Source organism: Astatotilapia calliptera, chromosome 19, assembly GCF_964374335.1.
Source record: "Astatotilapia calliptera chromosome 19, fAstCal68.1, whole genome shotgun sequence".
NCBI lineage: Eukaryota > Metazoa > Chordata > Actinopteri > Cichliformes > Cichlidae > Astatotilapia > Astatotilapia calliptera.
The window spans coordinates 31,943,050-31,967,247 of NC_137440.1; the positions used below are offsets into that span (position 1 = coordinate 31,943,050).

At 40.2% G+C, this 24,198-nt stretch overlaps 3 protein-coding genes and 1 long non-coding RNA gene across 9 annotated transcripts; 2 read left to right on the forward strand and 2 right to left on the reverse strand.

Moving 5' to 3' along the window:
* The first annotated feature begins 24 nt into the window (after window positions 1-24).
* pld4 (phospholipase D family member 4) lies at window positions 25-11,420 on the forward strand. Of its 5 annotated transcripts, none has more exons than XM_080294228.1 (11): window positions 25-185; window positions 351-417; window positions 507-656; window positions 8,659-8,842; window positions 8,935-9,055; window positions 9,145-9,272; window positions 9,366-9,566; window positions 9,729-9,868; window positions 9,963-10,131; window positions 10,222-10,318; window positions 10,408-11,420. In XM_080294228.1, exons 2-11 carry the CDS (start codon window positions 392-394, stop codon window positions 10,608-10,610), a joined length of 1,419 nt encoding a protein of 472 aa, XP_080150354.1. In that variant the 5' UTR covers window positions 25-185; window positions 351-391; the 3' UTR covers window positions 10,611-11,420. The 5 variants fall into 5 exon arrangements, with proteins under 5 accessions (XP_080150354.1, XP_026008305.1, XP_026008306.1 ...); XM_026152520.2 differs by having other exon boundaries at window positions 27-185; window positions 502-656; XM_026152521.2 differs by having other exon boundaries at window positions 31-185; window positions 502-656; window positions 9,966-10,131.
* On the reverse strand, window positions 2,780-6,115 carry LOC113012375 (uncharacterized). 2 transcript variants are annotated; one of them, XR_013903939.1, is made up of 3 exons: window positions 5,721-6,115; window positions 4,638-5,641; window positions 2,780-4,151 (listed from the first exon to the last, which is right to left on the reverse strand). It is a non-coding gene; the product is annotated as an uncharacterized LOC113012375 (long non-coding RNA). The 2 variants fall into 2 exon arrangements; XR_013903938.1 differs by having other exon boundaries at window positions 4,638-6,115.
* Window positions 11,421-12,763: 1,343 nt separating the features above from the next.
* On the forward strand, window positions 12,764-15,287 carry srp14 (signal recognition particle 14). The gene is made up of 5 exons (XM_026152525.2): window positions 12,764-13,048; window positions 13,758-13,830; window positions 13,937-14,049; window positions 14,133-14,165; window positions 14,289-15,287. The coding sequence occupies exons 1-5, from the start codon at window positions 13,025-13,027 to the stop codon at window positions 14,376-14,378; spliced, it is 333 nt and encodes a 110-aa protein (XP_026008310.1). The 5' UTR covers window positions 12,764-13,024; the 3' UTR covers window positions 14,379-15,287.
* Window positions 14,882-24,085, reverse strand: xgb (x globin). The gene is made up of 5 exons (XM_026152524.2): window positions 23,285-24,085; window positions 20,198-20,305; window positions 16,886-17,006; window positions 16,520-16,600; window positions 14,882-15,550 (listed from the first exon to the last, which is right to left on the reverse strand). Exons 1-5 carry the CDS (start codon window positions 23,452-23,454, stop codon window positions 15,431-15,433), a joined length of 600 nt encoding a protein of 199 aa, XP_026008309.1. The 5' UTR covers window positions 23,455-24,085; the 3' UTR covers window positions 14,882-15,430.
* Window positions 24,086-24,198: the final 113 nt, after the last annotated feature.

Consider the following 24,198-nt stretch of genomic DNA (forward strand, 5'->3'; position numbering starts at 1 on the left):
TCTTGTTACACTCTACCCCTCCCCATGCTACAGAACTACCCAAAAAACCTGAAACGAAACTGAAAATGGGAACTATGTTGTGATATATTCAGCATCAGAATTCACTTCTGCTCATATTTGGGGGGAAGTTTGGAGGAAGAAAACAATCAAGTTGGCTTAGAAGAAACTTTTAAAGAGTTCAATCTGTAAGTTTCTTTTCATTACTTTAAAAATGAATCCAATTCCAAAATGAAAACCATCTGGAATAATTGCAGAAATGAAGATGATTTGGTTCTTATCACAGATGTGAGCTCTCTAATTTGTTTATCTTCTGTCCGACACGGTAACTTCCTGCTTTTGGTCTCTAACAGCACTTGAAAGGGGAAAATGACCTCCTCGTATAGCAGCCTTGATGACAGTAACGATTCAAACAAAAGGGTAGGGCAGCATCAAACATTAAAAAGCAAACTGTGACCTTTCTTACTCTTAAAGCTCTCTTCCTCTCAAACCTCACCTTCTTAGACCAGCTGCGTGAAGCTACTTGCGATTGTGGCATGTCTGACTATTTTGGGAGTTTTGCTCGCCATCATCGTGCTGGAGAGACCTCCACCTCCCAAAAACCACGAGATACTCCCAGGTGACGACGGCTGGAGCAATTTCTCTACTGATCAGTGCAGGTAATAATCCAGTAATTACATCACGATCTTCTTAACTATCTGCTGCACGGCTTGAAGAAACATGTCCACATTTGCTCACTGTTTCGGAATCAAGTCGTGATTTCGCCGTGTTTGTAAAGTGGTGCGTTTTTAAACTTTATTTGGCCTCATTCTCTGATTATTTTTTTAACGCGCAAAATCTACCACAGTTTCCTCTTTATGTGTAATAAATATAAGGAGGAGGAGGCTGAGTGGCCAGGTGTTCCTCTTTATGTGGGACTGGACGTTATTCCTTATCAGCCTGACCCACGGTTTGATTGGCTCTAGCTTGCAAAGTTAAACACTGCAGCACAGACACTTCACTGGAATTTGACTGTAACCTAATTTTAGATGTGGAAAATAAAATAGGACAGACTGCGATCTTGTATCACCTGCAGACTATTTTATTCCACCGCGGTAAAGTGAGCCGTCATTTGTGAGCCGCGGTCAAGCCAGCCGCCTCCTATCCGCCGCATAAATTTCCTTGCGCTTTTACACCAGTCTTTACGGTAGCGCCTTTTCGCTTTATATCCTGATTGAAAGCCTAGACCCGCGCGCGCGCACACACAAATTACAATGGAACAGCCCAATACAGCCATCGTGACAGTCTGGTTGCATATTCAAAAAATCATTCTTAAAAGTTGATGCCAAGCTTTCAACACAATCCTCTTCTCGGACACCTACTTTACCTCTGGGCCAGTTTTTACCCAGATTTACTGTAATATTACTCAGAAATCACAGTAAACTCATATTCAGTGCAATACAGTCAATACACTACAATCATGTTTATTTCAAAAATTCATTAAAAATCATCCTGAATAGTTGAGGTCCAACTTTCAACACATCCCTCCTCTGGGACACCTACTGTACCCGTGTGCCAAGTTCCATCCAGATTTACTGTAAAATTCCTCAGAAAATAAAGGACATTTATATGCAATTCAATACAGCCAATACACTACAATTATGGAAATTTCAGAAATTCATTAAAAATCATCCATAGTAGTTGATGTCCAACTTTCAACAGATTCCTTCTCTGGACACCTACTGTACCTGTGTGCCAAGTTTCAGCCAGATTCACTGTAATATTCCACAGAAATTACAGGAAACTTGTATTCAATTTCACCGTCAAATTAATAAAGCTTCTCCGATTCTGATTTTTCTGTACATATGTAGGTTATGTATTTCAGAAATGTAAATAGAGCTTGTTCGTTTAGATTTTGTATTGCATTCTTTTTCATTTTAATACCTTTTCTAAAAAATTACACTAAGTTTAGAAAATAATGTGATTCTCGCAGTTTGGGTTTGTGACCCAACCCTTTTTGCATTAGTTTTGGTATTTGTTGATTAAGATTACTATTGATCAGTGTATGTAATTCTTGTTTTTGCTGTTATTAGTTAGTACTTTTAATTTGGCGATACTTTGTTACGTTCTTCTAATTCTCCCCTAACTGCTTTTAAATTACATCATCTCATCCGCTGTATAGTAAGTAAAACATATTCCATTCTAAACCTTGCGGTAATCTTTAAGAACATATTTTTAAAAACTGAAACAAATTGAAAAATATTTTTTTTCACAAAACCTGGTCAATTAAACATAAATCAATATGGTTATCTGCAATTTCAATGGCGATGTATATCAGAAGTGAAATTGTTCTATAAAAGCAACAGCTTTCCTTTCATTGTTACTATTTAACACCATTAAATAGAATTTAAACACTTTGTTCATTTTATTAACTGTATTGCTTTAGGTTCAATTGACAATATGAATTTGAATTTAATGGCACCATTTAGATTGCGTTTTGGACCTAATTAATTTGATTAATTATGATTTAATTAATAGTTTCATCTATATGCTAAATGTTTAGGTATCAACAAAACAAGTCTAGAAAGGTTCCTGAGTTGTCATCTATACATTGTAATTAGGTGTTTGGACCTTTCAGAGGTCTTCAGCAAAGGTCTAACACTTAACTACAGAGTACAGGTGACAACTCAAAAACCTTTTTACACTTGCTCACAGGTTACCATTTATAACATTCAAGATCCTTGCACTTCAATAGAAAACTCTTACACCAAAGCTTACATAAAGTGTAAATGCAAAAAAAGGGTGCTGCATCAACAACTTTATTTACGGTGAGCCTTAACAAGGCAAAGCTTCTACAGGGAACAACACTGCATAAGGCAATATTAAATGCTTAAAGGGCATGACCAAAATTTAAACACTGGAAACAACTTTCCGAGTTTCAACAAAGTGACATTGTAGTGTGCCATAAGATGTCAAATTCAATACAACTTGTGATTATAGTCAGATCTGCAGATTTACCACAGCAACTTAAAAATCACTGTATAATGCAATTACAGAAAATATTTAAGTGACACAAAAAGGTAAAAACGATTTAGTCCCCAGTTACAAAAATCTGATTCAGAATTATAAGTTTTCTATTATATAATAAATTTTACAATAAAAAAAAATGCATATAGCAAATCTCAAAATATTCTTAATTAAATACTAAGACCAAAAATCCAGCACTTAACTTGAGTACAGGTGACAACCTTAGAACCTTTTCACATTTGTTTGCACATACACTTTAACATTTATAACACTCAAGATCCTTGACCTACAATGGAAACCTGGTACACGAACTAATATGAAGTGTAAATACAAAAAAAAATTGTGTTGCTTTAACAACTTGAACAAAAGCCTTCAACGAGGCAAAGCTTAAACAGGGAAACAACACTGCATAATGCAACATTAAATGAAGTGTGTAAAATAAAATGTAAACATCTGAAACAACTTTCCAGTTTCAACTAAGTGACAGTGTAGTGAGGAGTAGGATGATTTCAGGATCTACAGTTGTAGGTCTGTAATGGCTACAGTCTGCAGAATTACCACAGCAACTCAAACTGAAGAAAATGTTGTGAAACAAGGAAATATATCCATCTGCGTAATTTTGTCCCCAGTTCAAAAAACTCAGTTTCTGAATTATGTTTTCTTTTCCACAATCAAAAGAAAAAAAGCATTCGGTAAATCTCTTAAATATTAAAGCTATGACAAAATATTTACAAACAAAGATCAACATATATATATATTTATGAACTTTTAAACAGTGAAACAGAGCACTTATTTTCGGAGACATTTCGATCTAGAAGAGTCATTGCGTCTCCTTTTGGCAGAGTTTGTTCTTCAGCACTTGTATTTTGTTAGACAGTTTTTTGTCTTCCAGTCCCATGAGCACCTTCTGGAAGAACTCAAATGTGTAGCGACGTGGCTTTGGGTAACTCAGATTGAGGCAGTAAATTAGCCCAAACAAAAGTGCACACCCGCTCGCCACATCGTGAAGATCCTGCAAGACGGTGCATCTCTCGATAATGATGCCAACATCTTCAAGGGAGTCATCAGGCTGTGCTCCTTCATGGATTATTTTATAAACACGCCAAATCCATCCTCTCAAGCTCTTCAGCTTCCATCACGTTGAAATCCTGAAAAGGACAGATATATTTTAAATCTGTTGTATTTTGGTCATTGCATCATCTATCTATTCACTCCATTTTAGTTCAAATGGTCCACACTATCCTAATTACACAGATCCCTGAATGAGACTGAGGAGAACAGACCAAAGAAAAATGTGGATTTAAGACTATCACCAAATAAAGACCAAGAAGAAGATACATGAAACATGGACAGAGGGCAGAAGGAGTATACATTAATAATATTATCAATATTCTGCTGACCAGGGTCATTTTCTTTAGTTTTGCATAAAACAATGTAAGTGAATGGAAACAAAATCCTAGTATTTCCCATGCACTTTATTGTTGTAAGCTAATTTAAAGAAAACTGATTGCTGCCAGATCAGGAGAATGCCTGGGCTTGTTTAGAAAATACATTTTTCAACTTACAAAACTCTGGGAATTATGACAGTCAAAATTTTACTGAGGGGTGGAATATCCCTTTAAAAATAAACTTACTGATGAGATTTTCAGGGTTCTCATTCAGGTATATAATCACAGCTTTAAGGATGCATTCACGCTTCACTTCGATTCGGGAACTCTAAACAAAACAACACATGCATGGCAATTACTTTTTTGAAGTTTTTAGAGACCCCCACAGAACTTAAGTCAATTTTTATTGTTGTTTAACCAATTCATAATTGTTTCTAAGTAATTTTAAACATGCTTTTTGCAAGCAAGTAGTATTTTGTGTTAGAGAATGAGAAGCTTACCAATTCATTCCCATAAAGATTATAAGTTATGAGTCCAATTACACTGATTGCGATACATTGGGTCGCGGAAAATGCAGCTTTAGCGTGGTGTACCACCCGAAAAGTGTTGTTGCATAGGAGTGCTGTTCAAAGGAATCAAAAACATTTTGATAGAGATTTCCAAAAATTAATGACAAAAACTACACACTGTCACGTTAATATGAGGTATGCGGGCTACCACCACATTTGCAGTATTTATACCAAGTTTGAGTGAAAAAAAATTATCTATTGTGTCACTGAGTTGTGGCGAAATGTGAAATGTTGTCTGCCTTTGTCTTTTCTCAGTGTAGCTAATTATTCCTTTGGACAATTAATGAGTAACAAAAAAAAGAAAAGAAAAAAGCTACAATGCCAGCAGCGGCACTTATGGCCTCTAGGGGCATGAGTTACTTAGTTCTGCTTTGTGTCAGGACCAAGTCCAGAATATAAGCCAAAAGCGAGATGAGAAGTATAACGCAGGAGAGAACAAGCATAAAATGACCCAAGAAAGTTAAAAATACAGGTTAATAACCAGACCTGAGATCAACCTGCAACTAATCTATTAGTTACAGAACATTATAACAAGACAGAATACCTGTGAATTGTAGACAATGCTGCTGTGATCCGCCGCGCTGTTTCCCCTCCTTTTTTTCGTAGAATCTTCATCAACTGGTCAGAGTACTGGTCAAGACTGCTCATGAATGTGGACAGCAGTGGAACTGTGGTGATAACCTAAAAGACCAAATAAGAGAATTCAAAATGTAAAATTGCGTATTAAGGAAAAAGTAAATAATATGAAAGCATTAGGTACCTTCAACATGCACTTTTGGAGCACAGCTCAAATCTCCGCAGCTCCAAATTCCACAACCAGCAACCTGAGAGAAAAAGAAAACCAGAAAAAATGAATCGTGTACAGTGAGACACATGCAAAGGGGTAGCACAGAGATGGTCTAAACTTAAGAACAATCCTGTTTCTTTTAAAATGTATTAATAATACAAGTTAAATTTCAAATGCTCCAAAATTTCTATTACTCATTTCATAAATCTGTTCCTGTGAGCACGTTTACCATTATATACCGGAGCAGCCCAGTCTGTGAACGTGACCCTTTGAAGGTGACCCCCACTTGTCCCCAAAAATGAAATCAAGTATACTGGGTGGTTAGTGCTCCGTTTGTCGGTTTGTGCTGGTAAAATCATCGTTTGTATCGCTAGGTGTCAAAGATATTACACTTTTATTTAATAGGTCATTCAGAGTTCATCCCCCCCCCCCCCAGCAACACGAAAATGGCCCAAAATAGGTCAAAACATGCCACAAAATGCTCGGGCGCGAGCGAGCGTTTTCTATGACGCCTACATCACCCGGACGCTCACTCGCGCCCGTAAGCACGGGGCGCGTGCTTGACGCCCTTGACGTCACCGCGAAAAAGTAAAACATTAGTACCTGGTTAACCTTAGCAGCACAAATGTTAATTTTAACGGCACAAACAAGCACTAACCAAGCACTAAACAAGCACTAACCAAGCAGAGCATTTTTTGGCATTTTTTGGCCTATTTTTGGCTGTTGTCGTTTTGCTGGGAGGGGGCTCTTCAACTCTCAATGACCTATTAAATAAAAGTGCAATATCTTTGACACCGTAGCAAACAAACGGAGCACTAACCACCCAGTATACTTAATTTTGGGGGCAAGTGGGGGTCACCTTCAGAGGTCTCTTTGAGACTTGATGCGCGAAGATATGCAAACTACGCAGCTAGCGGTTCTCTTCAGTGAAACAGACGAGTCCTCAACAATCACTGCACATGTATCCCAATTCTTGTTCGGGCTAACGTTCTCCTAACTTGATAGTGCAATAAAACAAATAAAATAAGTGTGCTATTCGGAGTTCGAATGAAATTTTAAACGCAGATGGGACAATATTCAGATGTGCAGTAATATCGAATATGCAAATGAATGTTTCCAATGCTAGCAAAATGCTACAACCTACAGAACACATACTGCCCACATATTTACCGGAAAAATATACGCCATATATTATCACAAAGTACTAGTTAAATTATATTCTATTAAAAATAGGAAGAAATTACCTTAACTCCAAGGATGAATCGTGATTAATCCCTCTTTCCAGACACGTGGCCAAAGCACACTGTGGGGTAGGTGAAGAAGGTCAATGCGTATGCGCGAAGATTTTTTTCATTCTCTGCGCATGCTCAGAAAGGATGTGGAAAGGGCTCTTTGGATTTAATTAAATGTGTTCAATAAATTGGAAATATCAATATTATTTAACATTAAAACGGTATAGAATTAATTAAATCAAATTTAAAAATATTAATTACACCCATAAGATTAACAATTTTAAGTATATTGAACATAAAACTAAGAATTAATTTTTAAAAACCCCATGTTTCATTTCTTAGAGTGTACTCAGGATGATTTTTAATCAATTTTTGAAAATTGACATAATTGTAGTGTATTGGCTGTATTAGATTGAATATAAGTTTCCTTTATTTTCTGAGGAATTTTACAGTAAATCTGGATGGAACTTGGCACACAGGTACAGTAGGTGTCCCAGAGAAGGAATCTGTTGAAAGTTGGACCTCAACTATTCAGGATGATTTTTAATGAATTTCTGAAATTTCCATAATTGTATTGACTGTATTGGGCTGTTCCATTGTAATTTGTGTGCTCGCGTGCGCGTGGGATATAAAGCGAAAAGGCGCTACCGTAAAGACTGGTGTAAAAGCGCAAGGAAATTTATGCGGCGGATAGGAGGCGGCTGGCTTGACCGCGGCTCACAAATGACGGCTCACTTTACCGCGGTTTTATGCCCACAAAGGTAAAAGCTGCTTCACTGGAATGTCACTGAAGCTGCCACAAAGAAAAGGAAGTTCTTTGTTACAATAAAGGCTGTGAAGCTATGTGACTAGCTAACCAGGTGAAGTCACTTATTCTCAGGGGATGTTGCCATCAAACGTCAGGTTTCTTTTAAGGTTTGTAGAAAGTTGGTAAAACGTTCAAAAAAATGCATAGAAGTACTTGATGTAATCATTTTTTGTGTGACTGTCTTTCACATTGTTTTTGATTAACTCCTTTGTTTTGCTTCATTGAGGTTTGCTGGCATTCATTTTTGCACACCTCTCTTAAAGCCCCCCATAGCATTTCAGTCAGGTTGAGGTCTGGACTTTGTGCCATTTCAGCATCTGGATTCTTTTGACTCGATGCCACCAAGGTGCAGGTCTGCAAAACAAGCCCAAACCATCACCTGTCCTCCCCCGCGGTTGATAGTTGATATGAGGTGTTTGTGCTGCTGTGCTGTGTTTGGTTTTCGGCAAACATCTCCACTTTGCTCTAGTCTGTCCAAAGGAAATTGTTCCAAAACTCTTGTTGTCTGTTCAGATGCAACTTTGCAAACCTAAGCCATCGAGATATTTTTGGAGAAAAGAGCCTTTCTCCTGGTAACCCTCAAAATCATTTTGCTAGTAGAAGCAAGTGTTTGTTTTAAGTTCATTTGCAGTAATATTTTGACTCTACAAAACATCAACTTTGACTGTTTTTAAGGATATAGAGGTTAAAGGGAAGCTGTAATACCCCTTAAAAGGGGTAAAAGCACCTCATAGATGTCAGTTAAAGCTTTGGATGAGTCTACAACTCCACATCTGTAGACTTAAAGATTAAAAGTTACTTTTTTCAATTTTTTCCACTTCAACTTCCAAAGAATTCCCTGAGCAGATGTCTTTTTTTTAAAATCCTGCAGCATGGCCCTTGTGGAGAGCATTCCCGAACATATGAAATACAAAGGCAACGTAACATTTGGGATCCCTCTTGAACAAGTCTGGAACAATCTCATCTCAGTGGCAACAAACGAAGTGGATGTGGTCTCTTTCTACTGGACGTTAACTGGGGAAGACATCAGTGTCAACTCTTCCTCTGATATGCCCGTGAGTTACCAGCTGCAGTGGATAGTTGTGTTCCTCATTAAAACATCCCTACAAACTTTTTTCTTCTAATGTTTTCATTGTGTCCTTGGCAGGGAAGGAACATCCTGAAAGAGCTTGAAGAGCTTCCTTCGAGGAATGTGACTGTCCGAGTGATAACGAGTGTTCCCACCGTCAGAACAAACTCCACCGATTTACAGATCTTAAAACAAAAAGGTTTGCTTTCTCTTCAACAAAGTCTTGTAGGCCACCAACTCTTTGCACCAGCTTGACCTTGACCCTTGTCTTTTTCTTCCTGCCTGCAGGAGTTCATGTGAGAAAGGTGGACTTTGGCCGCCTTGCAAACGGCGTTCTTCACAGCAAGTTCTGGATTGTCGATAGGAAACACGTGTTTATTGGAAGCGCCAACATGGACTGGAGGGCTTTAACACAGGTGAACGCTCACATTAGACAATCAAAGGTACTTTGCTATTTTGAACCTTTAGAAACGCTGCTAAACAATTTAAAGAGTTACTTTTAACTGCAGGTGAAGGAACTAGGAGTTGTGATCTACAACTGCTCCAGTCTTGCGAAGGACCTTCGTAAAATCTTCCAGTCCTACTGGGTGATGGGTCAACCCAACAGCTCCTTGCCACAGCCTTGGCCTGCAAACTATAACACAGACATCAACAAACAACACCCCCTGCTGGTGAAAGAGAATAACATCTCCACCCGGCTGTATGTGGCAGTAAGTTCATTAGGTTTCAGTTCCTTTTTAAAGGATACTGTTAGGTTTTCTTTATCATTAATAGAGAAAGGGTTGTACTCTGCAGCTATGTCTACAAAAACATACTTAAAACCTGTGGTTATGAATCAAGTGCTCCTGTTGATTTCTTGTGTTTCACTCCAGGCTTCTCCTCCATCCTTCTGTCCTCCATCGAGGACTCAGGACCTGGATGCTATTCTCTCCATCATCTATGGGGCTCAACACTATGTTGATGTAGCTGTCATGGAGTACTTCCCCACCACGCGCTTTGACAGGCCTCGGAGGTTAACTTAACCCTTTACAGAAAATACTCCACATTAATGATCCACATCGTTTTCCTCTGTTTTCCTCACTCTGAAATCCTCGGCTTTCACTCAGCAGATACTGGCCGGTCATCGAGGATGCCATCAAGACGGCCGCGTTCGAGAGGAAAGTGCAAATCAGGATGCTGATCAGCTGCGGGCGGGATTCTGATCCAGACATGTTGCCTTTTCTTCAGTCTCTAGCCTCACTCGACTCTCCTCAGCAGCATATCAGCATCCAGATAGTAAGACGCAACATGGGATACATGAAACTCCTGAAGATGATTGCCACTATTTTAAAAAAAAATTGTGTTTACGCTCCTTTCTTTTTTCAGAAACTCTACATCGTCCCAGTGGCAAACCAGTCCGATATTCCATTTTCCAGAGTCAACCACAACAAATACATGGTGACTGATAAAGTAGCTTATATCGGTGAGAAACACAGTTATTCTACAAATGTGTCGTTGCTCTAAGTAAGTTGATGGAATCTCTGACCAGGTTTATGCTCTGCTGCTACCCAGGTACCTCTAACTGGTCAGGAGACTACTTTCTTACCACCGCTGGAGTGGGCCTGGTGGTGTCCCAGCATGCATCTCAACCTGAAATGAAGAATACGACCCTGTACAGTCAGCTCAAGGCAGTATTTAACAGAGACTGGTATTCAGAGTTTGCTGTGCTCCTCGATGACCTGGGACACCACCCAGACTGTTCACTATCGAGATGACTGAAGCTCTTTTATGAATCTTAAGTGCATTTCATGACATTCAAATCCCAGTTGGGACACAGTATTCTGCTGTTTTTATGACCTTTTTGTCAGGAACGATATTTTTAATACAACTGTCACATATGTTAATTAACCTACTAAATGTGTCATGCTACAGTTCTGACTGAACATGTTTTAGTACATGTGCAGTCAGATTTACAATGTTCTTTCAGGCGCAGTGTGATCATTCACTGCTGAGCTGATTGTTTTAAAGCATGATTAATGAATATCAACCATTGAGTGCATTTTAATGTCATGTTTAAATATGTAAACATGCATGAGACTTTTGTGTACCTGTGGCTGCAGTATCTAAGTAACACTGACCAGCACAGCACTACAAGGCCATGCTTACACCTGCTGGTCTGATCAGATAAGCGCAGGTTTGATGGGGAAAGTCATCAAAGAAAGGCTGAGAAATCCACCAACTTTTGCCAGCACAGGAATATTGGTTGAATGCGCCAGCACAATCCTGGAGTTACAGGCAAGGGCAGTGGAAGCTGCAGCTGTGCAATAAGAACCTCATCTTTGTTTCTGATATGTTGCATGGATGTCCTCTGTTTGTTTGTGTCTGCAATTGTTCAGTTTGTTGGTAGATTTTTGTACTTTTGTTTGTGTTGGTCTTTGTATATGTTTCCACCCAAGTGTTGGAGATGCTGTCAGATGGGGTGAGATCTCACACTATACAGCAGCTTCCTGTGGGGTACCGCTTGGACTGTGGATCTGTTTTGCATAAAGAACAGTGTAATAAAGATATGGTGGGAAGAAAAAGAATCTGATCTTTAGACTTTTTTTATAGTGTCAGTTCACAACAGTCGCTTTGAGATGCTTTAACTTCGTGAACCATAGTGTAAGGTAAGGACACCATAGATTAGAGAGAAAACTCAAACAATCAGACGATGCACCATGAAGAGCTTTTGGGAAAAGTGGGGAGGAGGAACTCCCCTTTAACAAGAAGACACCTTTGTCAGTTAGCCAGGTTCAGGAAGACACCGTCATCTACAGTGACCTGTTGGGGATTCAAGGGAAAGAGAAGAGAAGAAAGAGAGCATAGATAGACAAACAAAAAACAAAGTATGGTGGGGAGAATGCCAAGGCTATCTTGGGGAGGTCCCCAGTTGCCTGAGTCTATAACAACATAAGTGAGGGACACCTGATCCAACTCTAACTGTAAAAGTCATTAAAAGTTGGTGTTAAGCCTAATCATAAAAAAGAGAGTGTTCCTGTCTCCTGAATCCAAACTAAGGTTTCCCAACAGCACAACATCCTGACAGCTGAAAGCTCTTCTTTGCAATTTGCTTTTGGAAACCCGAGAAAAACACAAGTAAGCCTGGAGTCTGAGAAGGCAGTGGTCTATTGGGATCATATGCGACTGTGAGGTCTTAAAATATGATAGAGCCTGATCATTCAGAAATATGTAAAGTAAGATTGGTGTTTTGGGTGAGCTTTTTCTCTCTTCTTCTTTCAGTGACCTCTGTACAACAAACATAGTCATTTGTTTTGCAGGCTAGCTATAGTTGAGAGAACAATGTCACACACTACCTCTGTATCTGTATCGGGCGATCGTGGCTCAAGAGTTGGGAGTTCGCCTTGTAATCGGAAGGTTGCCGGTTCGAGCCCCGGCTTGGACAGTCTCGGTCGTTGTGTCCTTGGGCGAGACACTTCACCTGTTGCCTACTGGTGGTGGTCAGAGGGCCCGATGGCGCCAGTGTCCGGCAGCCTCGCCTCTGTCAGTGCGCCCCAGGGTGGCTGTGGCTACAACGTAGCTGCCATCACCAGTGTGTGAATGGGTGGATGACTGGATATGTAAAGTGCTTTGGGGTCCTTAGGGACTAGTAAAGCGCTATATAAATACAGCGCTTTACTAGTCCCTAAGGACCCCAAAGCGCTTATACAGGTCATTTACCATTTATCAGCTGATATGGATATTAATGTACAAATGTTTCCTTTAAAACAGGGGTGCCCAATCCCAGTCCTCGAGAGCTACCGTCCTGCAGCTTTTAGATGCATCCCTACTCCAACACAGCTGAATCAAATGGTTTGATTACCTCTTCAGCATGCCATCGTGTTTGGCAAAGGCCTGATAACAAGCCATTCATTTGATTCAGCTGTGTTGGAGTAGGGATGCATCTAAAAGCTGCAGGACGGTAGCTCTCGAGGACTGGGATTGGGCAGCCCTGCTTTAAAACTTCTTACAAAACAAGTGTGTCATTGCTTGTTTTTGCCCTCCCGAACAGTAGGCGGCAGTGTGAGGTAAAGCTATCGCGCACAGGTCATGAGGTCGCAGGGCGGGGCTTCGGCTTGTGCAGTAGGCTACGTGTGCTTCACAGCAGTTATCTTGCGGTTAGTGAGTTAACACCACAACTGAAGTCAGAGACATGGTGCTGCTGGAAAATGATTCGGTAAGAGCAAATATACCTCGTTAATAACTCGGCCTGTTGTTGACTATGCGATAGAAGCAGACATTGTATTCTTTAGCTGTCGTAAAGCTAGCTTGCTAATAGCCACAATGTTAGACACGCCAGTAGGCAGATTGAGATTAGCAGTTAGCTCTGAAGCTAAGACTGGTCTTAGACTTTAAAGTTGTACTTTCTGGCATAATTTGATTGTTCAGGTCAAAACGGAGCTAACCGAAATCAGTAGGTTCTCAGCCAGGTGTTGTTAACATTATCTCCAGCTGCCACTTGTTAAATTGGATTACACTTAGCTAAACTGTTGCAGTTTTGTGGAGCAGTGCAGTAGCATTAAATGCTTGAAATGTCTTGTCCTCTCGTCTCCTTTTATGTATTAGCGTAAGATTAGCAATAGTGAAAATAAGTAATAAAAATCTTATTGTTACGATTAGGATTAACGGTTTCATAAAATATTACTAGTAAGGCAGTCTGTATCATCTATCGAGGCCAATTCTCTAATCGGTACTTTTAAATAAAATAATCTGGATCCACACCGAATTTAAACTAATTCTTCCTCCACCAATGCTTCACCTTCTCACCAAGTTTCATGAAATTCGGCGGTGTAGTTTTTACATAATCTTGCTGACCATGCTTAAACTACTTTGCATGACTGTTAGCTTGATTTCACATCTTTTTTCTTTCTCCTCCTGTTGTCCAGTTTCTCACAGAGCTGACACGGCTCTTCCAGAAATGCAGAACATCAGGCAGTGTTGTCATCACATTAAAGAAGTGTAAGTGGGTTTTTCTAAAAGCAACAACCAAGCTGTGAATTTCCATGTTTCAAAATGTATTTATTTATATTTATGCAGTTTTAATAAGAGTCTTCCATTCTTCCAGATGATGGGAGAACCAAACCGGTGCCCAGAAAGGGCCACGCGGAGTCTTTTGAACCTGCAGACAACAAATGTCTCCTCAGAGCGACTGACGGCAAGAAGAAAATTAGCACAGTGGTGAGTTGCTTTAAGATTTAAATTTTGAGATGCTTTGCCGTCCCCACAGCTGGTTAATCCTGATTTTTCACTTATAATTTCAGGTCAGCACCAAAGAAGTTATCAAATTTCAGATGGTAGGTTGAGCAAGTTTTCATCTAAAATCTTTTTTGATCTCCATATAAGACTGAAACGACCATATTTTTCTTAAAGTTTTGCCTCTTTGATAAATCCACCATTTGTACTTCTTTCATTTTCAGGCGTACTCTAACCTCCTCAGAGCTCATATGGATGGACTTAAGAAGAAAGACAAGAAAAGCAAAAGCAAGAAAACCAAAGCCACCCAATGAGCAAGAGACTCTAAGACAACCTTGGGTACCTAAACTGGTTCGCACTGAGGGGAGTGGGAGAGGGCTCCATGTGATCTGCAGCCCCCAATCTGCTTTCCTCCCATTCATTCAAGGCCTCAGATTCACGGACTGCTTTGATATTATGCCATTGTTTGCATGATAACATCTCATCCCTGACTGCCCAGTGCCATTTGGAACAGAAAACTGAGGATTTCTCATTCATCATCTCCACCATTTCTACTTCGGGACCAGATTCTCAAAAGTTCTGCTGCCTCTGGAGCCCGATGATTAACAGCCCTTCACTCTATTTAATTGTTAGAGCATATTTATGTTATGTTGCCAGCTAAAAATAAAAGTTGTGCTAGCTCATTCTAATTCAGCTGGTTTTAGAAGTTTCATTTTTTTCTTTTTTCATGAAATTGGATTTAAATGTCAGTTTGAGTTTTCACGTAGAACCAAATGTCCTGTTTTGTTTTTCTGGTGGGGTCAAATGTCATGTACTGTATTTTTTTATTATGTCTTTAGAGGCACAACTAATATTCTAGTCACTGTTTTTACATACCAATACCAAGCTGTTAAACTGGCTGTCTTAAATACTTTAACACCAATATGTATATTACAGCTTCAGCTAATGTCTGAATGATGTCATGATTTGGTTCAATAGTGCAGAAAATGTTGAAAGCTGCAGATTTACTGAAAGCATGTTTGAGTTATAAATACAGAGAGGAGTATTGGCTGTAATTCAGATGCCTTTTTTTGTTTATCACAATCACAAAGCATGTTTGACTGCAGCCAGAAAATGTTTCCACCCATTTGTGTTTGTCCCACCGTGATACCAGAGTCCTGCTCTCATACAAGAGGACAGCAGCAGAATTTAAATTCAAAAATAAAGTGCTTTCTAAACAGTCACAGCTCGTTTTTGTCTGTTGAAATACTAAAGGACCAAACGTGAGCAAGACGGAAAACATTACGGTTAATACGCTATTTACAAACTGCATTTTTGTGCTGTACTGGTGATAACAGTCTGTGTGGCGTTTAAAAGAAGTGCTGTCTCATAGCGCTGTGTTTCTCTTGTCCGGTCTTTCCTTCGGGGATAGCGCGAGCTGGCGCTGCCGGGCGCTCTCTTCCTGGTATCCCTGGTTCATGAGGCTGGTCACAAACTGGAACATGGTCTGGATCAGAAACAATAAGCATTACACACATGCTGACCCTTGAAGTGTGAAGCTTTTGTCATCAGGTTTTAGCAGTTCCCTCTTCTGTGTGTAATTTAATACACACTTTCACAAACTTACTGCACTGTGAGATAAAGGTCTTTGAGAATCACCTTGTTGGTGAAAACATTTCATGTCTTTAAACTGGTGTTATCTTTGGCATTTTTAAAAAGGTTTTGCTTTGCCAATTCAGACAAAGACATGGGAACAAATCGTTTGTTTTATTTGACAGGCTTCTAGTAACAAAGGGCCTAAAGATACGATTTAAAATGAGTTCATTGCTAAATTACCTGTTATGTGTGGACATAACACTCCCCAAATCCCTCAATTTAAGCTTCTTTTTTGTGCTTGAATGATTCATAGGTTAGTATTAAGTGGCTTAAGAAACACACACACAGAATACAAAACATTCCTCTGAAAATGTTAAGGTAGGACTTGACTGACGTTTTGCAAATGTATTAGCAGATTATGAACTTTAAACTTTGCTGACGTGTGACAAACCAGCATTAGCCACTAGAGAGCAGGAGAGGGTCAAAATGGAAAAGGATGCACAGTTTTTATGTGGATATTATACTTTAGATCTAAGCATTTGGATTTTTCTTTACAGCTGTTAAAACGTTTCTCTCTGGGCAGCGTCAGCAATCTTTCATTTAAAAAAAAAACGTCTTAGAGTGATAAAACTCGTCGTGACACAAACACTTTCCACTTGCTCAGCACCCTCTTGCATGGTTCAGTGAGATGTAGATTTTACCATCAGCCAAACTTGTGTTGCATTAGTCTCCATCTTGACATATAACGCGGAGCATTAAGGAAGGGAGTCGAGCAGGAACCAGCGTTGCTGCTGTGATGGTCGCAGCCATCACATCTATTCCACGAGGTTATTTAACCAGAACGGGAGGTGGAGAGACTCACAGGTCACAGGCTCCTTACCTTCCACGCCTCCTGCAGCTCGGCCGTCCACCTCTCCTTCAAGATGGGCTGCACGGCGCAGATGAATTCTGCTCCGACATACTGGGAAAAAATAAATAAATAAATAAAAATAATAATGTGAGATGCTAATGTGCTCATGGATTGTTATGTGCTATTTGCAAGAGCGGGTGGGTAAAGCATTTTTGCAGATTGGGGATGTGCGTCAGCTAATTCGGCTGCTGTGACTTTAGGGCTCTCGTTATATAATGGCTAATAAAGCGCTACACCATCAGCACAAATTAAAAAATATGTGTACGCCTCTCCAAACAAAGCAGCATCACACACAAACAGCAGCTCAAAGCTGTTGGGGATCATCGGGGGCCTTACGCTGTAGTACTTAGGCGGGGCGTTGTAATGATAATGGCTTTTCCCCAGCTCCAGAGCCAGAGCCTCCAGTCTGTCCAGCTGGTCCAGTCTAGCCACACTTTTTTCAATAAAAGACATCACCCTGCAACAGATTGAAAAACACACTCAGCTTTATCGATCCACCATTCAGTCGTGAATTAGCAGGGAGCAACTATCAGGTGATGCGCATCCACTGTAGATGACACTCGTCTGTGCTGAAAGGCTGCAGACTCTCATGCCAATGAGAATATATAAGATCGATGTGCATCTATCAGTTCCTCTGAGCTGAAAGCCAACCAGCTCCTCTCACAATACTTTATCCCTCCCCGAAGACAAATATCTCTCTACATAAAAGAACACAGTATCAGTTTTCTTTGTTTGTGTGAGTCTGTCTGTTTGCTGTAAAATATGTGTTTGATAGCCTCAAAGATGGAACAAAGGATGAGAGCTGATTTAGCTCCCTCCTAGTTCTGTCTCGCAGCCCAACCTGGACATTGGTGCCGATCCCCAACAAGTGCACCTGAAGAGCCATTTGGCTGTAGCGGTGAATTTATGAGCTGCTGGTTCAGGCTGGAATTCCGCCTGCGCCGTGGCTGCAGCAGCCCCACGCTACCCTCTGCACCTTCAGGTCCTCAGGCAGTAATTGGGTGTTTTGGCCTCATGTGTAGAAAAACACAGAGAGGCACGATGCACGCTGGGAAACAGCGACAAGTGCCAGTGATGGATGTTATGAGCTCCTTCTGCTTTGGACTGGAAAGCACCGAGTGACACTCTGATTATATGATAACCTGTGGTTTATTGTTATGGTGTGTGATATGCACAACATGGTTTAATCATCTGTTCTTGTTATTCTAGAACATAAGTCTTGTGATAAAGTTCTTTTGTGGTCTAAAAACGATCGTTGCCACATGAATGTACCTCATGTGGGTGATGTGTTTCTTTCACTTCAAGAAATATGGACATTTATTTGAGTTTGTGTCCCCCCCCCCCCCACACACACACACCGCCCTAAATACCCATTAGAGCACAGGGTGCTTGGACCCTAGTGGATATTTCCCCTAGGGGCTATCTGGAAGATTTTTGGGGAGCTTTTTTTTTAATATGTGAAAAACAGAAATAATTTGTTTTTAGGCGGTAAGCACAATCAAGTTATGAAATAGGCCCATTTGTTGCTACACATGGATTGAACAATATTAAGAGAAGGATGCACGCGTCACTGATGTTTTATCATTTGATTTATGAAAAGTCATGCGGTTGTTTTTTTGGAATCGGAAACCTTTACCGCATGAATGAATCATTTCCTATTCAGTCGATTTCTATTTTTTTTCCACTTGGTGTGTTTTATATAACATAAGTGTCATCTATTGTGGGATTTCCCACATACCATTACCAGTCTGCTGTATCCCACTGTTATATTTGAAAATGCTCACCTAGAACACAAGTTCAGCTACATTACCTAAAGTGTTATTTCTGCAGACTGTATTTTCAAGAGTGCTTTCAAATTTATGTGAAGTGCTTCATAAAAGATCTCCATGCTGTAGCTGCTCAATAATAGTTATCTATCTATCTATCTATCTATATATATATATATATATATATATATATATATATACATATATATATATTTATTTGTGTGTGTGTGTGTGCGTGTGTACTTTAAAAAATTAGGTCAAAAGGGATCCCTGTCAATCCGATTGTTCAGTCTGACGTCACTAGCCGTGTCTGGGCCTAAACTCCGCTGCAGGTCCATATATCAAACGATCACTGTGGCATTACTGAGAGTTAAAAACTGTCTAAAGTCTTTCATCTTTAATAAAATGATCAGCGTTCTGCTCTACCAGGTGTAACAATTGAGTTTAACATCCAGGCATCCATGAAAACGGAATTTATGACATTTAACGGAGTTAGAAGTTAGCAGGGAGTTAGCTCGCTAGCTTCTTTCTAAATACAATATAGCATGTCCTGACTGCGGGGTTTTGGAAACAAATTAAAACGTACAGCTCTGCTATCACTTCCAGCATAAATGAAGACAGAAAACTAAACAGCAGTGACGTTTGTAGGGTTACTGAAGTTGGGCTAGCTGGTATATAATGATGTGCTACATGACCGCTAGCGACACAGCTATGTTAGCATAATATAAACAAGCTAACTTTTTTCCCACTCGATAAAAGTTAACGTGAGTGTTCTCGGTGGTCAGGAACAAATGTAATCGCATGGCAGGATGCTGTAAAAGGACCAAACTTCAGCCAGGAGAACAACTGAGATAATCCATCCACAATACGAGGTTAGTCATTCATATACTGCTGCATGGGCTGGGCTGTAGTTACATCCTAAGGTTTTAAAAACTGAGCTTAAATAAATGATTAGCGGTAATAAAAGCCGAGGGAGGTCAACAGTGATCACTGACTGTTTTAGGAGCTTTTTGAGATCAAATAGAAGAAAATACAAAACATTAAACATGTTAACAACACAAAAGCCATATTAAACGCAGACTACTACTAACTACTACTAACTACTTTAGACCCGGAAGTAGGATTCGTCATGTCATCACTTAATGACCGGATAGTTATCAGACACTGAACAATGAAAGAGTGAAATAATAAAACCTGTTGCTTCAGGTTGAGTGTGTCATCTGTTGGCAGAAGATGGCTAAAGCTAACAATGGTTCTAAGAAGGCTAAAGAAGCACATGGACAACAACCAGAAACTTGAGCTACTTCAGATTAGAGGAGGCAACATGACCCTTTGTTTGTTTAAAAATGTTTAATAAGGCAAGCTGGAGTAGCTATAGTGGAGTAAACTGCAGATCTATGCTAGGTTGAGATGCTACAAACGGGCTATCAAAATGGACCTAATCTTATAACACAATCAAAAGAAGGACTGATGCATGTCAGAGGGTGCAGAGATTGTTTTTGTCACAACAGATGGATGCTCCTCCCTCAGTTTGGTTCTGCCAGACAACCTCTTCCTGTTAAAAGAGTGTTCTTCCTCCCCACCATCACCAAGTAAGAACTGTGAGTTTGTTGAAATTTTCTTATATTTTTAGGGTCTTTAGCTTACAATATAAAATGCCTTGAGATATCTGTGATTGTGAACTAGTACTATAAAAATAAAACCATATATATATATATATATATATATATATATATATATATATAGTAGCAGTAAATTTGAGTTTACGTGAAAGATATTGTCTTCCCCTTTGGTGTGTATGCTATGTTTAATTTGCTGTTTTTTCAGTGTTGTTCGAGATGCTGGTGTGTGGACGTGCTGGGATGTAGAGTCCGTGACTGACCGCAAGCCGTGCGCCCTGAGTTCTCGGCTGGTCCGCAACCTCTCCAGGTCCTCCACATCTCGGAAGAGGAAAAAGACGTCCTTGCATTCAGGATGGGTCTCAAACAACCTGTTTGCCATGACAACAAGTACAAGCAGCCATCCGTGAGCCTCTCAGAGCCACTCGTGTAACAGCCTGTCACATTCATTCCCACACCAAAACAAACCTCTCCCCCAGAGTTAAGATGATATAAACCCCAGAGTTTTAAGATGGACAGTCACACATTTATTATCCTGTTTTTGCTGTGCTGATTTCACCTCATCAGCGACGCAATTAGAGGATTTTCTCTCACCCTTGAGTCATTCTCTAAAATAGACACTTTGAATAGAGATCTGATTGTGCCTTTTGGATCTTACTCTAGTGCTGCTTATAGTCAGTGCCTTCCGGTTTTCACAGCCAACATTTGCAATCAGAAACAGGCCACGGGGGTCATGACTTTGTTAGCCTGTTAGGCCTTACACTCAATTCCACCCGTGGCTCTGGGCGAGCCGCCCTCTCAGATTCAGAGTCTCAATTAAATGAGCCACTGCTCCTTGCTTGCGTCTTCTGACTTGAACTCTAAGCCAGTTTCTCTAACCAGATATGTTTAAGCATGTTACCAACCAATCAGAGATCCTTTCAGTCTCCAGCTGAGGTAGCTGTGATTAGTCATGCTACCAGAATACACAGCTGCCTCCCATGGATGTGAGTGCTGTTGTGCTCACACTGAGATCTAAGGCTTATGGTAATTCTGTGTTTTCATCATCGTGGAAGAAAAGCATTGTGACAGGCATCTGAAATGTTGTCAGACAATCAGGGGAGGAAAATATAAGCTTAAAAAAAGAGGGTGACTGGGAGAAGCTGTTGATTTTAATTCACATAAAACTTAACGAGATAGGATAGGCATCACATTTCCACCGATATGAAACATCAGGTAATATCAGATACTCATCAAAGAAAAACTGTTTATTGTGTTTATTGTGGCTGATACCTGTGCAAACCTACAAAATGTGGGTTAAGGTAAAGTTTGATGTGCCCTGTTCTGAAGAAGACACTATTCAGAGCGTGTTAAAGCTCTGCATTACCAGAAGTAATTATGAGCTGATTATATTATCAGAGAAACAACAATAATTCTTAATTATTAGCTAACAACACAAATAGCACTGCTTACTGTGAAAATTTGTTACCTGTAGTGCTACACAGACAACTTGGACATGTACGGTGCTGATTTCTAACTCTGGGTTAAGGATTCATGGGAAATAATAACATGTAAAATGATGATGGGTGTGGCAGTTTTGCTGTTTTGCTTTTATTCCCTGTGGCCCTTTGAAAGAAAGCAATCCTGCATTTTTAAACCTGAGATTTAAAAAAAAGGGCACATGTACAACCTTGGAAGATAAAGAGATGGCTAGAGGTGCTGGGAGAGGTGTCAGAGACTCTAATGAATGCTGCAAAACATACCCATAGCTCTCTAGCCTTTACACAAGCTCACCAAAATGCCCAGAGGTCTGAGGAAGCATGCATAGCAGCATGTTTGTATGAGCTTTTAAGTACTGTTAAAGCACATCTTACTATCATGTCTCCCTGTTTCTTCCTCCAGTTTCTCTAGTCTTTATCATTTAACTGAATGCGTAGAGCTGACAAGTTAAGCAACATGTGGGTACGCCATGCGCTTTATTACCTACAGCATCACACATGAGAAACGTGCACGTAATTGTATCTTTTTCATTCAGTTCAGCTGCACAAAGTTGAAGAAACAATGCTGTGATATTTGCACAGTGTTACTGTTTTTGTGTTGTTGTTTTTTTCAGTAGCAAAGTTCATCCGCGATGAGAGAGCTGGGACACTTTCCTTCTCGCTACTCATACCGAGATGCTCGCCAGCTTCACTGATGAAATTGAAGCTCTTATTTCACGACTGTCAGCACACCGGCGACACATAGACAGCTTGTTATTTTCTTCCATTGTTAATCTCTTGTGGACATGGAGTGTGCATGCAAGCATGCATAACATATGCAGACAACGTAGCACTCTGAATGGCTCAAGTGGAATTTTAATTGGCATTGCACAGACGTTGCATTCATTTCTGTGTTGTTCACAGATATGCTACTCCACCTTTGATGCACCTTACTTTGGGTAAATTTCACAGATAAAAATTCACTTGCTGAGGAGTAAAGTGAAAACACCAGTGACAAACAGGCAATTCCCATTTGTTGTTTCATTGTAACCATTGCTGTTCAATCAGGAGTTGCAGGCCATGGTGACATTTGTACCCTGGGGTGTCCCTGGCCCACGAGAGGCCCGTGTATTTTCAGGCCAACACTTAAGGTCAATCGCTTTAACTCACTCCAGGCATCTTTCATTGGGCTTCTGGCCACAAATAGTCTCTCTTCACTCTAAAGACTGACAGTCTACATCACCATATCCTCTCATTTGTCTCATTTCCCTGCCAAGTGCCAAAGGGCTAAAGATGTTTTCCCGGAAGCTAGTTATCATCCTAATTGCTAAAATGAATTTGCCTGATGGCTAATGCCTTTAATTGTATAGTACTATGGGAGACCCGGAGTTCTGATAATGTTATTGTTACTATCACGTGATGACATTAGGATGTGATTTGGAGTGATATGAAGGGAGGTGCGCGGGTGTGTGTGTGTGTGTGTGTGGGTGGGGGGGGGATCTGTTTCAAGCTTCCGGGGGACATGGAGACGGGGGAGGGAGTGATGGAGATAGAATTCAGGCATGTCATCATCACAGTAGCTCACCAAGATACTTTACAGACCCCTTCCTCTGCAGGTCACAGCGTTTCATTAAGCTCTGATTGGATGATCAGACTGAAATTAATAGACATTTTTACTTCTTTTTTTTCCTTCTTCTGCGTAACAAGCAACAACAAAGTGATGCAACCCATTAATACAGTACAATACAATATCTTAAAGGACTCAGTGTGACTTCATAAAACTAAAGAATTTATTATAACACCACCCCCCATCCTTACATACCGCTTCACTAAATTAGTATTTTATTCGATTCTGAATTGCCTGAAATTCTCCAAACATCAGAAAAGTCCTACCTGACGAACATAATAATCCCAACTTTGGCTATATCGTCCCGGATAACTTTCCACGAGTCTTTAATCATCTGAATCTGGTCCTCGCTGGGATACGCGGCAGCAGCAGCATCCTCTGAAGTCTTCTCTGCAAACTCGGATTTTGCTGCGAGACCTGATATTGCGCAGCCCATTCTTCACATGAAAGACGGAAAGAAGATTTTTTTTTAATTTATTCTATTTTGGGGCAATGCCAATCCAGGAAGATTTTTTTTTAAAAAAAGGAAAAACGACAGTTAGATACTTCGGTGCCAGAGGAAATGTGCTGGTGGTGACATCTGGTTTCAGTGCGCGTCTGGAGCTCCGCTCCTCCGCGTCAAGTCAGTGACCAGGATGCGAGCTGTGGTTGGCTCAAAATAAATAAATAAACCCTCGGTGATGCGCAAATATGACAAAGGTTTGGTGGCTTTATGGAGAGGGTTTCTCTCTTGTGTATTTCCGGTGTAACTCGATGTGTTCATGTCCGACTTGATGGAACTTTTTTTTTTTTTTAAACGAGGCGGCGCTCGGGATGACCTTTGCGGTCATTTAAAAATAATAAGAAATTAGCCAACACAAATGAACAGACTCATGAGACCACATTAACAATTATAGTTGCTACTGGCAGCTCCACACGGATCTTATTCTAAAACATAGTTACAGTAACTATTACTGCCTCGTTGTTTGGGTGTCACACCGAGCTCAGTGCTCTACATGGAAAAGTAACAGGAAATGAGCCATTTGTTTTTCTAGCTGAGGCCCTTTGCATACTCTCCTTACAGGAGTGGGCCTCCCATTTGATGATTTTTTTTAGAGATATTTAAAAGCAGTTCTCATATATTGAGGACAAAACTTTGTCATAGAGCTCCTCCTTTATGGCATTGGTATCATCTTTTGCT

Coding starts and splice junctions, on each gene's coding strand:
- srp14 (XM_026152525.2), top strand. CDS start 13,025: ATGGTGCTGCTGGAAAATGATTCG. Junction 14,050..14,132: donor AGAAGAAAATTAGCACAGTG/GTGAGTTGCTTT, acceptor TTATAATTTCAG/GTCAGCACCAAAGAAGTTAT. Junction 14,166..14,288: donor AAGTTATCAAATTTCAGATG/GTAGGTTGAGCA, acceptor TTTCATTTTCAG/GCGTACTCTAACCTCCTCAG.
- xgb (XM_026152524.2), bottom strand. CDS start 23,454: ATGGGCTGCGCAATATCAGGTCTCGCAGCAAAATCCGAGTTTGCAGAG. Junction 20,306..23,284: donor GGGATTATTATGTTCGTCAG/GTAGGACTTTTC, acceptor CATGGCAAACAG/GTTGTTTGAGACCCATCCTG. Junction 17,007..20,197: donor CTCAGGGCGCACGGCTTGCG/GTCAGTCACGGA, acceptor AATCTGTTGCAG/GGTGATGTCTTTTATTGAAA.
- pld4 (XM_026152520.2), top strand. CDS start 367: ATGACCTCCTCGTATAGCAGCCTTGATGACAGTAACGATTCAAACAAA. Junction 657..8,658: donor TTCTCTACTGATCAGTGCAG/GTAATAATCCAG, acceptor AAAATCCTGCAG/CATGGCCCTTGTGGAGAGCA. Junction 9,567..9,728: donor CCACCCGGCTGTATGTGGCA/GTAAGTTCATTA, acceptor GTTTCACTCCAG/GCTTCTCCTCCATCCTTCTG.